We start from the raw sequence: 15,207 nt of genomic DNA, 5'->3' as shown, positions 1-15,207 counted from the left end.
AAGGGATACTTCACCTCTGGAAAGATGAATGTGTATTTAAAATAGGTAATTTATGTAGAAGAAATGTTAAATTATTTTTGAATTTGGAGCTTTCTAGACTGAGAAAAGCCAGAAAATGTATTTTTGGCTCATGTGGATGAAAGACAACAACTCCCAGAATGCACTTGCTTCGCTGCCCTACGAGGCCACTCCCAAGCCACGCCTACCGGTAAGAGAGCGCAGTTGAAAACAACAAGGCTAGGCTACTAGTGAGACTCCGTGACGAGTTTGCCCGGGATTTCGAGATCGCCCAAAATGTCCGGGATTCGGCTTTTGCGTTCTACAGTCGCCATTCATCATGTTTACTGTGGCGAGCAGGACGAGACTGACGGCCGCGGGAGAACGGCGCGAGGACGGTGGCGTCATTACTGAGACGCGCCGGGTTTCGCATCTCTCTCGGAGGAGCGGGAATTTTCTTAGCAATGTTAAAACGTACATCATCCGATCACTTGTTTAGCGTTCATGTAAACACTACATTCAGATTCACCAATCGGAATGAATACAGTTAGATTGAAACAAAAGGTGTGCATGTAAACAATGAATGGCGACTGCAGAAAGCAAACGCCGAATCCCGGACATTTCGGACGATCTCGACGGCCGGACATGTCCGGGAAAAAGAGGATGGTAACCCCTACTACCGTTACTCAGCTTTCTCCACAGAACAAGAGCCTGTTAGCTTAGCTTCCAAAGAAAGACGGCTGACACTATTTGTACATTCTGTGAGTGAGATCCCACCCTCCTATGGGCGGGTTGAAAACATGCGGGACAGCGCCTCCTACTGGCTGTAGTCTTTAACCTCTGGCCAAAAAATCCTCCGATGATGCAAAATGATGATTTTGCGTCATCGGAGGATTTTTTCCAGACAAAAAATACATAAATCTCTTGTCTCAGGGGGATATGAGGGAGGGAAGCACGGTAATTCGAAAATACTACAGGTTTTCTACTGATACAAAGCTTAATGCTAAATCCTGAAGTATCCCTTTAAGTACATTTTACTTTGTTTTTTTCAGTGTAATGCAGGACCAGGACTCTACATGCAAACACACTGTCCTACCATCACCATGTCTCCAGTGAGCGAGTTGGCAAGGTCAGACACTGAAGAATGTCCGTCGGCATCTGGCGGCTGACCCTTAGGACTGTTAGCCGGCTTATTCCCCATATTCCTACTGCAGGGGGAGAGACACACACAGAGGAACACGGGTTACTAAAAATACCAGCGATGAGTGACTTGCCCTGCGATTCTTTCTCTTTGCCACAGAATCAAACCCCAGATGACCTTTTGACCTCTATGAGCGTCGACTCGTGTTATTCTGACCGGCTTCGTCACACATTTTAGAAACAGACAAGAATATGCAGAAGACAAATTAATAACAAGCATGAGAATGATTTTTACTTTCGATCACTTGAACACAATAAAATAAAGCCACAACAGAGAGATATAAAAGAAAAATCACATTTCCTGTTATAAAACATAAAAACATTGTGAGACAAAATGTTACCTCAGATTATAACACAGCCAAAAGACACCATAAACTGGCCAATATTCAGGGTTATTAAATATTAAACACATAAAGCTGTCAATTCATCACGCCACGGTGCGGTCCGTTTCGTTTTCCAGAGGTTGGTGTCCGAAGTCAGATTTGTGCGGCTGGCCTGGACTGGAAAATTGACTTAATATGGGAATGATGTGGGTTCAGTACAAGAGAAGACGATTTACGGGCATTTGTAGCGTAATGCGTATTACCACAGACTTCACTTAAAATGTTTATAGCCACAGATAATCATTTTGACTTAAAATAAAATGTTTCTTACCACAGAAAATAATAGAATTGTGATTGTAATTGTGACTCATTGCTCAGCTAAAATAAAATAAAATAAAATAAAATAAAATAAAATAAAATAAAATAAAATAAAATAAAATAAAATAAAATAAAATAAAATAAAATAAAATAGGGTTTACTGCCTTAGGAAATAAATGTTGACTCATTTAACACAAATAAAATAAATGCCACAAAAAATAATTATAAATAAGTTAAAAATAAATAAATGTTTATTACCACAGAATATAATTTTTGACTGATTGCTTCATACATTTAAAAAAAAAATGTCATAAAATTAAATAACAACTCAACTGTTTGTAAAATAAAGCAATAAATAAAGTAAAATAAAGGTTTAATGCCACAGAAAATAATTCTAAATCTAATATGTATTCTTCTAAATTAAATATGTATTGCCATAGAAAATAAATTTGACTCACTGCTCATTTGAAGTTAAAAAATAAACTAAAAGATAAAATAAAATAAAACAAAACAAAATAATAAATGTTTAATGCTATGGAAAATATTTTGAGTCATCAATGCATTTAAAAAAATTAAAAATAAATTCAGCTTAAGGAATAAAATAAAAATAAAATAAAATAAAATAAAATAAAATAAAATAAAATAAAATAAAATAAAATAAAATAAAATAAAATAAAATAAAATAAAATAAAATAGAATTGGCGAAAAAAAAGAAAGCTCATATTTTTGTCAAGAGTTCTAGATTATCCAGATTAAAAAATATAGGCAGATAATATGTGTTCATGACACTGAAATAAAATAAATAAATGTCTGTGATAAGTGACATTATGCCACAAATGCTGTCGATCGAGTATAACGTGTACTAAACCCCTAAATATTACTTTAATGTTTGACTAATCTACTGAACTAGTTGACAGGACAAAACTAAACCAGAGCAGGGGCCAAAAGAGCAGAGAGAGAGAGAGAGAGAGAGAGAGAGAGACAGACAGAGGAGGTGAAAAGGACAAATGCAGACATCTGAATGAAACTGAGTGTTCAGATACAAACCGAGAGACAGAAAGACTGAAAGAGAGACGCACACAAGACAACTACAGGATGAACACAGAAAAGCGATGAAGGCGGCACACGGATACAGACGAAACTGAGACACGGGAACAGCTGGAGGGAGAAAGAGAGACGAAAGACAGCGTAAGAGGAGAAGAGGAGACGCTTTCTGTGATGGAAAGGCAGAAGATTATTCGCATGACTGGAGAGTCAAACAAAACCATGAGAGAGACGTCAACCAAACCAGCACAGCTGCAGGAGAAAGAGAGAGAGAGAGAGAGAGAGAGAGAGAGAGAGAGAGCGAGAGAAGACAAGAAACCCTGGAGTCAGTCAGAGAGAAAGGAGAGTTAAACGAAAGCACATACAGAGATTAGTTCTACAGAAAAGAAACGACGGAAAAAGAAAGACAAAGAGACCAGGAAGGAAGCGTTTTGTTTCCGGAGAGAGGTGAAGCTTTGAAGAGAGAGAGAGAGAGAGAAAATGAGCGCTGGAAAGACAAAAGAGAGAGAAGGAGTAAACAAATAGTGTAAAGGAACACAGCAAATGGCACATACAGTCGAACACAGAACAGGAGGGGATAAAAGAGAGACATCGGCAGATCAGACTGTCTTTAGACTGGCAGGGAAAGGGTTAGCTCAAACTTTTCAGCGTTTACTCGCCCTCGTGTCCTTCCAAACCTGTAGGACTTTCTTTCTTCTCTGGGACGAAAGAGAAGATATTTTGAAAAATGTTCCAATTCCATTAGATTCCAAATTCCAAAAATTTCAAAAATGATTCCAATTCCAAAAATGTTCCAATTCCATTAGATAATCTAACGGTATTTATAATGAAAGTGGATGGTGACCAAAACTGTCAAGCTCCGAAAAGGGCATGAAAGCACCAAAAATGAAGTTCAAACGACTTTTTTAGTCTTCAGAAATCATACGATATCTTTTTCTGAGGGAAAAGTCTGACATTTAAATAGCTATTCGCTGTTAATCGTTTCACACATAGGCGGAAATGCACCGCATTAAATAAAAAAATTATAATAGCTATTCACTGGAAATCTTCACATTCAGCCAAAATTACACTAGAAAATTAAAAAAAAAAAAAAAAGATAAATAAAATATACACATTATTATTATAAAATAAATTAAAAACACTCAAATTTAAATTTAAATATAGAATTAAAATTTCTTTTAACTGAAAATATTTTCATTTCAGAATTGGAAAATAAAATAAAACAAAGAAATTTAAATAACTATTAACTAACTATCTTTTTGCAGGCAGCCAGACATGCACTATGAAAATAAAATAATATAAAAATTTATTGAAAATCGTTTCATATACAGTACACCAGAAATATAAAATATTCAATAAAATAAATAAAAAATTAATTGATATTCAGTGAAAATCTTTCCGCATAAAGCCAGAAGTGGACCACAAAAATACAAATAAATAATAAAATTAAATAAAATACTGAAATTTAAACTGCTATTCGCTGAAAGCTTATTGCATAAAGCCAGAAGTGGACCATAAAAATAAAAGAAAACACTAAAATTTAAATTGCAATTGAATGAAAATACTGTTTCATACTGTCAGATATGCAACATAAAATAAAAGTTTTTGTGTTTTTGTGTTTTATTTTTTGGAGCATAGTGCCGTTTCAGGTTCAGATTTCAGTCCCACAGAAAACAACACGAGGGTGAGTAGACGAGTGTGATCATATTTCATATTCCCGGCTGTATCCGCACCAGTCTAAGGAGAGCTGCAGAGGTCCGGGAGGACGGATCTGACTCGGGCGGGAGGTTTACGCACAAACCATGAAGCGTCTGTCTGTCAACACATCTGTTTCGGGAAAACATCCGCTCAGTGCTGTCACTTTACTTCAAGCTTAATTCACTCAAAAGCCGCCACGAACATCATGGCCGAGTTGTTGAAGACACACAGACGTAGTCGTAGCGGAGACGAGAACACATCGAGCAGGCAAAGCAACACACACACACACACACAGACGGACAGACGGACAGACACGAGGTTAGCTCGGGAGGGGAGAGAGACAGGGCTGTAAAATCCTCATTAATATTCAGGGGAGGGGTCAGTCATTGGTTAATTGTGAACTGAATGCAGCTCTGATTGGCTGAATCGGTTAATGAGTTAGTGTCCTTGTTAGTTCAATCCTACTGAACCCACACACATTCAGCTGCCATGAAAAATGACAACAGATGGAGAAATGATGATGACAGAAAGAAGAAGAAGTGAATTTCAGGGTCTGAAAGCCCGTTTAAAGTTTAAACCCTCTATTATGCTTTTTTAATGTTTTACTTTTCTTTTAGTGCGTTTCTGTTTGCGACTCGAAACCGATGACATTAATAACTGTGTTTACAAATGCTTTAGAAGCCTTGAAAGCTGAAACTCATGATTATGGTAATGAGCGTTACATTTCTGACACACGGCCAATCACAGCGCACTGGGTCAGCTGGCCAATCAGAACACTCTGAGCTCTTCAGAAGGAGGGGCTTAATAGAAATCAGTGCATTTCAGACAGACTGGTGATAGAGGCGCTGCAATAATGTACAGTATGTGGAAAATAATGTGTTTTGAGCATGTTAACCTAATAATACACCCAATAAACGAAATAATGAACTTTTAAAACAGCATCATATTTCCTCTTTAATTCAACATATCTCATAAGAAACTAATAATCATTGTAGAAATAGTTTGACTATGAGAGCTCATATTTTCAGGAGGTAAAAAACAAATGCTTTCCATATTGGAAAAGAATCAATAATGGGCGATTTATCCATAAAACAGAGAACTATCATTATTTATCATACACATTACTATGTTCGAATGTAAAGTGTCTGAGACAATATTAAAAAGAAACAAATTCCCGTCCGCCAAAGAAAGCAACAGTTGAAGCCTGAAGACTCAGACTCAGTAACGCGTGAACATCGACGAGAAGGAGGACAATCCTACATGTTTTCTAGATAATCTTGAAAATGAAACGCTGAATGAGAGTGGGACGAGTTCAGCGGAGAACAGGTGAAATGAGGACAGAGAAAAGAGAAAGAACACAATGAGCATCTTTCTCTCTCTGTATCTCTCCGTCTGTCCTTCGCTATCGATCGAGGGCAGATAAAGGAGACGTAGAGCTTCTCCGAGGCCTGAATAATTCATTCACTGTAGACGTGCGACTCGCCTGCAGGTTATTCAGGAGTTCGGCTCAGTAACCGGTTTAACTTTAGCTGTCATCCAACATGTCAACACAAATATCGTCTTCAGAAAGCTTTTAACAGTACAGGACGCTTTATAAAACCGATCCAAGTTGTTGTGAAATAGCAGAACACACTATATTAAAATGTATACATTTTAAAAAAGTTTAGTGTCATTTTTTATTAATACTGCACATGTAAGTATTGAACACTTTTGTCTTATATCACATAAAGTAATTAAAAGTTATCGTTATATTATATAAAATATTTCATATAATGCTTACTAAAAGTATTGAACAGTTTTGTCTTCTGTAATGTTTATATTGTTGTTGTTTTATAAAAGTAATGTGCAGATAGGCCTATGTTTCGAAAACTTTATATTTAATTAAAACATATATTTTAACTTTTTTTTTAAATAATTAAATATTAAAATGTATAAATAATGTATTTATTTTAAATAATATTTACTAATCCTTTTTTAATACTTTTGTTTTATATCATGGCAATTTTGTTGCCGTTTTATAAAAGCAATAAGTAAATGTTTATTATCTTGCTAAAATTAAATATTTAATTAAAAATATATTTTAATTGTAATTTTATTTTAAAACAATTAAAATGTATACAAATAAAATAAAATAATGAATTAAATAAAATGTTTATTTTATATAATATTTAGTAATATATTCTAAAAGTATTGAATTTTTTTGCCTTATATCATGTTGATATTATTGCCATTTTATAAAAGCAATAAGTAGATGTGCATTATAGTTAATAAAATTAATTATTTAATATATTTTAAGTTTAAATTAATTGTTTTTAAATACTTTAAAATTAAGAAATTCAAATATAAACAAATTAAATTGAATAATTAATTAAATAAAACACTTATTTAAGAAAGAATCTGATGTGTTTATTTTAGCTGCTAAAATTAAAAAAAAGTTTTTGAATAAATTTTACTTTAAATAATTAATATTAAATAATAATCATTATTATTATTAATTAAAAATTAACTAAATAATAATTGATTCATTTATTAAAGAAAAGAAAATATTTATTTTATATAACATTTAGTAAAATAATTTTAAATTATTTAAAAAATAAGTTTGGCTTCTCCCCTACATTTTTTGTGTGCTTATATATCCTGATTCACTCGTCAAGCGTTCACATCTGCATACTTGACTATATTCTGGCCATAAGGGGGTTTAACCCTTTGCGTTGTACCTAACAACACTCCTTCACCATGGTAAAAACACTGTAACTTGCGACTTTAAGTGGCAAACTGCTGTATTTGAGTAAAGCTCATGGATGAAGGACAGCACAAGGAGAAATAAGACAGAGAGAAACAGATGATTTCTCTTGAACTGATGTGTATAAACATCTCCCACACATGGAGTAGATGTTTTACATTTATGAATAATGTATTTATGATTATTAAGGGCGCTGATGAGATGCAGACGGCAGCCTGCAGGTGTGTGGCGTCACCAGTAGGGGGCGCACAGAGCCCAAATTCCCCCTGACATCTGGAATGTGCTCTTCCAAGCGCTCTCACCTCGAAAGTGGGCTGTTGGCATGGCAACCGAGGGGTGGTGAGAGTGTGTGTGTGTGTGTGTGAGGGATGGAGGGGCAGCAAACGGGAGACCATATAGTGCACAGACAGCAGACGAGGAGAAGGATATATGACAGGTACAGGTGAGCGCCTCGCTAACACACACGCATGGACGTACATGACAAACACACACACACACACACACATTCAGAGGCGGGCTGGAGGCGGGTCGCTTTGGGGTTCACCGTGACCTGTTATACTATCCTGCGTTTACCTGCCCCGGGAACCAACGCACGCCCCTCGCTGACCCGTCCAGGCTGGAGAGGGAGACCGCGCTCCCCTCTATACAGATCCCGTCAGAAACACACAACACACCATCATGCCATCGCATGCACACACACACACACACACACACACACACATCCACACAGCGTACTAGAGATGATTACATAACCAACCCACGATGCACAGCGGCATGAGCGTTTCACAGAAACTCATTACTTCATGCATGTGTGAGATGCAATGAGCCTTTCGAGAGAAAAGTCAAAGCCTGTCCAGTACACACACACACACACACACACACACACACACACACACACACACACACACACACACACACACACACACACACACACACTGCTGTTAGCTCATTCACTCCATTCAAAGCGTTTCATAATTTCTTGGACAGCAGCCCTCCACACTATAAACACACACACACACACACACACACAGATCTAATATGTGCTCGAGCACAGCAGAACAGCTCAATTAAAATCTGATGCTCCTGGGCAAAGACACACCAAGTTTCCAATAAAAATCCCTAAAGGAATAGTTCAGCCACAAATAAAAATCATCCACACACTCTTTCTCTCTATTGTGGACTGTGACGGAGACGTTTAGCAGAACGTTCAAGCTGCACGTTTGCTATTTACAGGACATCCAGACTTAAAGAGAGAAACTCACTCAAATATAATGTCCACTACAGAGGACAAAAGTCTATTCCTGGGTCCCAGGAGGATATATATATTATAGTAGTCTATATATATGTCTAGTGGGAAGAAGTGTAATATATATATATATATAAGGTTTGAAATTAACTTTTTCACCCACCGGCCAATTTGGCTGCTAAATTTTTAAGTTACCGGCCATTCAGAACTTGTACTAGCCAATAGAAATGAACCAGATTAACAACATCACAGCTTTTTAATCTACGCTATTGCTTCAATGCAAGCGTTATTTGTTGTGTAGTGGCGTGTGTGTTCAAGTAGCCTGAGCCAGAAATACACTGTATTTAACAGATCATGATGACTCACGAGCTGAGTATTTGCATTACACTTCTTCCCGCTACACATACATTAATAAACAGTTCAAAACAAGACTAAAAAGTGTGTAAAAAATAAAATAATACATAAAAATACTATATACTCAAATATTATCATGTTTGTTGTGTTATATAAATTGAATTCCAAGTAAAAACACAAAATCACTAATATCTAAATCACAATTTGTTCATGATTTACATTTTTGGGTGAACTATCCCTTTAATTCACACATAAACATACACACATATGTGACCCTGGACCACAAAACCAGTCACATGGGTCCATTTTCTGAAATTGAGATTTATACATCATCTGAAAGCTGAATAAATAAGCTTTCCATTGATGTATGGTTTGTTAGGATAGGACAAAATCTGAAAATCTGGAATCTGAGGGTGCAGAAAAATCAAAACATTGAGAAAATCTCCTTTAAAGTTGATCATTTATGTTCATGATTGTGCGGCATTCACTCACAAAAATAAATGTTTTATATATTTACGGTAGGAAATGTACAAAATATCTTCATGGATCATGATCTTTACTTAATATCCTGATGATTTTTGGCATAAAAGATAAAATCGATAATTTTGCCCCATACAATGTATTGTTGGATATTGCCACAAATATACCCGTGCGACATGTGACTGGTGACGTGATCCAGGGTCACTCTGGGAAGCATCACTATTACTGGTCATACTGGTCACTCTTTAAGCCCTAACAGGACAGGCGTTACACTTCAGCACACAACAGCTCCTGCTCCCGACAGGAATGATTCCTCAAACTATGTGTTTTGTTGAGGTGTGACATTACCCAAATCCCAAGTTTAATCCCAAATCCCATTACAAATCCCAAAGTCTTCCACTGAATGACTGACAGTAACTCTGAATCATGCAAATCATGAAATGCTACAAGGCTTTTTTGCGAAGTCAGCATGTTCAAACTCGCTGTGTCCAAACAAACCCTGTTTCTTTCACTTCATCCACCCTTTCATTAATACACCTGCTTTTAAACACACACTGCGCTCTCTCTTTATCTGCAGCTAATTACAGGAGATTACCCACTCGAGTGGAGAGCGAGAAGGCAACACACACACACACACACACACGCGGCGTCAGCACCACGGACAGCTCCATTATTCTGCAGGAGTTTGACCCTCACATCTTCTACTCGTCTCAAGATGTTGTGCTCAACTCCCACTGATCATACATCACGCTGATGCTAGACATGCTGATGTGGAGGAATCGAGCATTCAGAATCTAGAACACACAACAATGATAAATCGAAAAATAACATTCAATGAAAACATTGAGCTTTATATATATAGTTAAAATCTATATGTAAATATGTAACCCAAACCCATCTGAAATTTTCTTCTAGAATGATCATTTTTATCAAGCTTGTATATTTAAGTTCAGTAATTTCACTTAAATGTCTATGCAAATTACCTATTAATTGTCAATTAAGTGAAATTACTGAACTTAAATAAACGAGCTTGATAAAAATGATCATTCTAGAAGAAAATTTCAGATGGCACTTAGAGGCTTTTGCATCTGAACTCTTCATACAGTATAAAGAGTCTGATTATTCTTTTAAATTTTATTAATATATAACTTATATTAATATTTTATTAAATGTATAAGAAAGAATATATATATATATATATATATATATATATATATGATTAGTTAAAAATTATAAATATATAATAAAATATTAATATAAATAATATATTAAATCGAAAATTACCATTTGATAAAAACATTGAGTTATATATATATTTATATTAGGGCTGTCAAACGATTAATCGCGATTAATCGCATCCAAAATAAAAGTTTGTGTTTACATAATATACCTGTATGTGTGTGTATGGAGTATAATTATTTTCTATATATAAAAACACACACATGCATGTATATATTTAAGAAAAATGTGTTATTTATATATAAAATATTTATATATAATATAAATTATATATAATATAAATATATATACATGCAAATATTTCTTAAATATATACATGCATGTGTGTATATTTATATATAGAAAATAATTATACTCCATACACACACATATATTATGTAAACACAAACTTTTATTTTGGATGCGATTAATCGTTTGACAGCCCTAATATATATATAATATTTTCTTATTTTATAACACAATTTTATATATAATATTATTAGTTAATATATAATATTATAGTTAATGTTAGTTATATTTAAATATATAATAGGATATTAATGTCAGAGTTCCTATGTTTTATTGTGTTTTTTCCCTGTGACCCAGTTTCCCCGTATGTGTCTGATTATTGATTATGTTCATGATCACCTGTTGTTAATTATCTTAGTTCTCCTGTTCTTTGTCTGGTGTCGTCTATTTTATGTGGATGATTTTTGCCTACGTTTCTCCTGTGTGGATTTATTCCCTCATCGTGCGCTTTCTGTTAGCAGCCACCCGTGACATATAAAAATTATATTTACATATATATTAACTTTATGTATATTATTTACATTTACAAGTTACCATAAAATTTCATAAAAATATAATAAATAGGATGCATGAAAATCAGGGAAAATATGTCCTTGTTTGAAATCCTTCAGAGTTGCAAACTGGAAGTAATTCACATGCGAAGAGGTCAGCCAATCACAGCAGAGATCATGTGCACAGACGTCTTAAAGGTACAGCAGCATAAGCTAATTCACATGCGAAGAGGTCAGCCAATCACAGCAGAGATCATGTGCACAGACGTCTTAAAGGTACAGCACTGCCCTACAAAGGCAAAAGACCTTAAGTCGCTAGAGTGTGGAACTGAGAAAAATGACTTTAAAGATTTTTAGTTGTCCCGCCAAATTAATTATAGGTAGGACACTGGAAATCTGGCAAATAGATGTTTTAGTAATGGAAATTATATACATAAAAAAAATTTGAGCTCAAACTTGACTTTTGACCACTATTTTAAAGTTACTGTACTCTGCCTTTGTATTGTCAGCAAAAAGTGAGAAGTCATGCCAAGGCAAAAGGCAGTAACTTCCACATTATCAATATTTAGTTGCTGATCACCATTAACAAAATCATTATAGTAAGACAGTATAAAATCTAGTGATCATGGCATTTATTTTGTATGATTTACAATTATTGATAGCCATCTACTTATTGCTATCCTGTGCTTTGGTTGCATTCTGATGGCATTATTAATACATTTGACATGACAAAATACCTCCTATTAGTCTAGCGTTGACTCGACTGCGTATGTGTTGCTTAGGGCGGGGCTGAAGGCGAAGTTTTGGCACTCTGCCAGCTAGTTTGCCAAACTTTAATTCTTGCTTGTATTCATCTGATACGGCAATGTGTAACGTTTTTCTGTCAACTCTGCATAATCCTTCGCGATCGATATCGCACGTTTGTCGATGGAGCGGTTTCAGACCATATTCTGACCGCATTTGTGCAGGACAAAGCTCTGAGGACATCATAAGTTAGAGCGACTGATGGCAGCTGTACAAAGTACACAGGCTACACCGTAATTTTAATTTTAATGGACATTAAAACAAAGGCAGATAACCGTACAATCTGGTAGGTAGCATTATTTGATTGAACACCGGCACAGTAACTTCATATTGACGCGCGGCTGAACAAAGGCAGAGCACCGTAACTCAATTTGAACGTCCCAAAACAAAGCCAAAGAGCGGTAACTGATGTTACGGTGTTCTGCCTTGGTTTCTCATGGGCTTTTGGAAGTTACTGTTAAGACAAATCATTATTTTCTCGAAAAAAAAACGGAATTGATTCAAGATACTTATCCACATGATAAAGAAGGTCTTGAATGTGCCAAAAATATAAATAACTAATTTTCGACCAAAAACGAAGTTACGGTCTTTTGCCTTTGCACGGCAGAGCAGCATAAGCTAATTCACATGCGAAGAGGTCAGCCAATCACAGCAGAGGTCATGTGCACAGACGTCTTAAAGGTACAGCAGCACAAACAGCCTGTTTAATTCTACAGGTCAGCGTGGGTGGAAAATGATCTTGAAAAACTGCTTTTTGGGCATACTAACTTTATAAACAGGCTCCAGGGGAAAATATCAATACAAATCATATTTATATGCTGCTATATAACACAGAAGTTTAAACCAGTTAGCCGCTCTTCATAGCTGCAAACGTAGCTTATTCTAAAACTGTGTTGTGTGTAGGTTCAGACAGAACTGCATAAAGAACTGCATTATATAATCATTTAAATCATATGCATTTTTATGCAAATTTATGCCCGCAACAATATGCGTATCCACAGCCACAATCCACAGCGTCCCGTTATCTGCATAACACTAGACGTGTCTACACACAAGCCGCCCACACGCTGAGAGAGTGTGTGTGTGTGTGTGTGTGTGTGTGTGCGTGTGTGGCCACGATTGTGTAAGATTGAACAGTCAATAAAGAAACAAGCTTTTGTCACTGGGGTTTTAATTCGTGCTGATACTATAATCCAGATGAAAACACGAACGGCACGCAGCACAGAAGTGCACGGATGGGTTTCCAGCCACTATAGTACACTTTAATTCAGCAAGGATGCATTACATTGATCAAAAGTGACAGTAAAGACATTTGTAATGTTACAGATTTCCATTCCAAAGAAATCTGGTCTTTTGAGCTTTCTATTCATCAAAGAATCCTGAAAAAATATTACTGTTGTGTTTCCACAAAAAATATTGAGCAGAAAAATAGTTTTCAACACTGATAATAATCATAAATGTTTCTCAAGCAGCAAATCATCATATCAGAGGGATTTCTGAAGGATCATGTGACTCTGAAGACTGGAGTAATGATGCTGAAAATTCAGCTTTGATCACAGGAATAAATGACATTTTACGTGATATTCACATAGAATAACAGATATTTTAAATTGTAATAATATTTCACAATTTTACTGTATTTTTGATCAAATAAATGCAGGCTTGGTTACGTCTTTCAAAAACATTTTTTACTATTTCTTACTATTGTAGGCCTATGTAGAATGTGCAAATTTCAATGTTAAATTATATATATATACAGTGGTGGTCAGAATTAATGGCACCCCTGGTAAATATGATCAAAAATGGCTGTAAAAAATAAATCTGCATTGTTTATCCTTTTGATCTTTCATTCAAAAAATGTGCAAAAATATAACCTTTCATTGAAGTAAAAGAATTGAAAATGGGGGGTAAATCACATTATAAAATAAATGCTTTTCTCCAAAACACGCTGGCCATAAGATCAAGAGGATAAACAATGCAGATTTATTTTTTACAGCCATTTTTGATCATATTTACCAGGGGTGCCATTAATTCTGACCACCACTGTATATATATATATGCAGAACTCCAGGATTTGATTCTGAATAGTGTAAATGTCAAAAGCGTATACAGTAGAACAACACAGTATGTGAATGAGTTTCATTCATAGACTCAAACTAACCGAGTATAAAGACTCTGAGAGAGCCTAGGGCTGGATTTACATCAGAAAGATCCTCTCTCTGACACAACACACTCCAGAGTCTCACAGCACTTATATTCTGTGTGTGTGTGTGTGTGTGCGCTTTTCAATCTAAATGCCATGATCACAGTGGGAGCTTCAGTCCCGATCCACAGCAAAGCCTCCCTATAAAGGTGCCGCACGCTTGAATCAACAGCAAAATGGCAGAGAAAAGCTGTGTGTGTGTGTTAGCATGTGAGACGTGATATGAATCTCTGTGTCTCGCTGCACACGGCACATGAGTGAATGACACGAGCACGTCAGGAACACGTCTGGGTCACACCTCAGCCACAATCTGCTCAAACCAATAAGAAATGAGGAGAATTAACTCTATTTTAAGACTGTTAGTATACTTTCTGCATTGTGATATTATATTCACGAATATATTAAGCATGTTAACCTCATTTCTCAGTAGCATATAGTAATGTCCAAAATATTCATAATCATAAGTACTAAATTAAATAAATAATATCATTTATGTAATTACTAATTGCAAATCCAACTGTAAGTATATATAATAATGGTGTTTGTATTTAATGTATGCTCATTTAAATAAATAAATAAATAAATAAATAAACAAATACTAAATATATGTGTGTGTCATGCAAGTATTTTGTACTAAATTTAATTTGTTCATTTAAAATATCAATTTATACCAAATATTCATAATCTTATTTATTTAATAAACATTTGCAAATCACATCGCATAATAATAGTATCATAACGATATTTGTATTTTATTTAATGTATGCTAATTTAAATAA

At 35.2% G+C, this 15,207-nt stretch overlaps 1 protein-coding gene across 4 annotated transcripts in view; it reads right to left on the bottom strand.

The window, feature by feature from the left end:
* Positions 1-15,207, bottom strand: part of syt7a (synaptotagmin VIIa) — a 166,246-nt gene that overhangs the window by 23,046 nt on the left and 127,993 nt on the right. For all 4 annotated transcript variants that reach the window (XR_013819816.1, XM_079858863.1, XM_079858864.1 and 1 more), the window contains one exon: positions 1,094-1,205. Coding sequence is in view for 3 of the 4 variants with exons in the window: in XM_079858863.1 (XP_079714989.1) it covers positions 1,094-1,205 (112 nt within the window). In the remaining variant the exon portion in view is untranslated. The remainder of the gene's footprint in view (positions 1-1,093; positions 1,206-15,207) is intronic.

Source organism: Squalius cephalus (assembly GCF_949319135.1).
Source record: "Squalius cephalus genome assembly, chromosome: 23".
In the NCBI taxonomy this organism is placed as follows: Eukaryota; Metazoa; Chordata; class Actinopteri; order Cypriniformes; family Leuciscidae; genus Squalius; species Squalius cephalus.
This window is presented reverse-complemented; position numbering and strand designations above follow the sequence as displayed.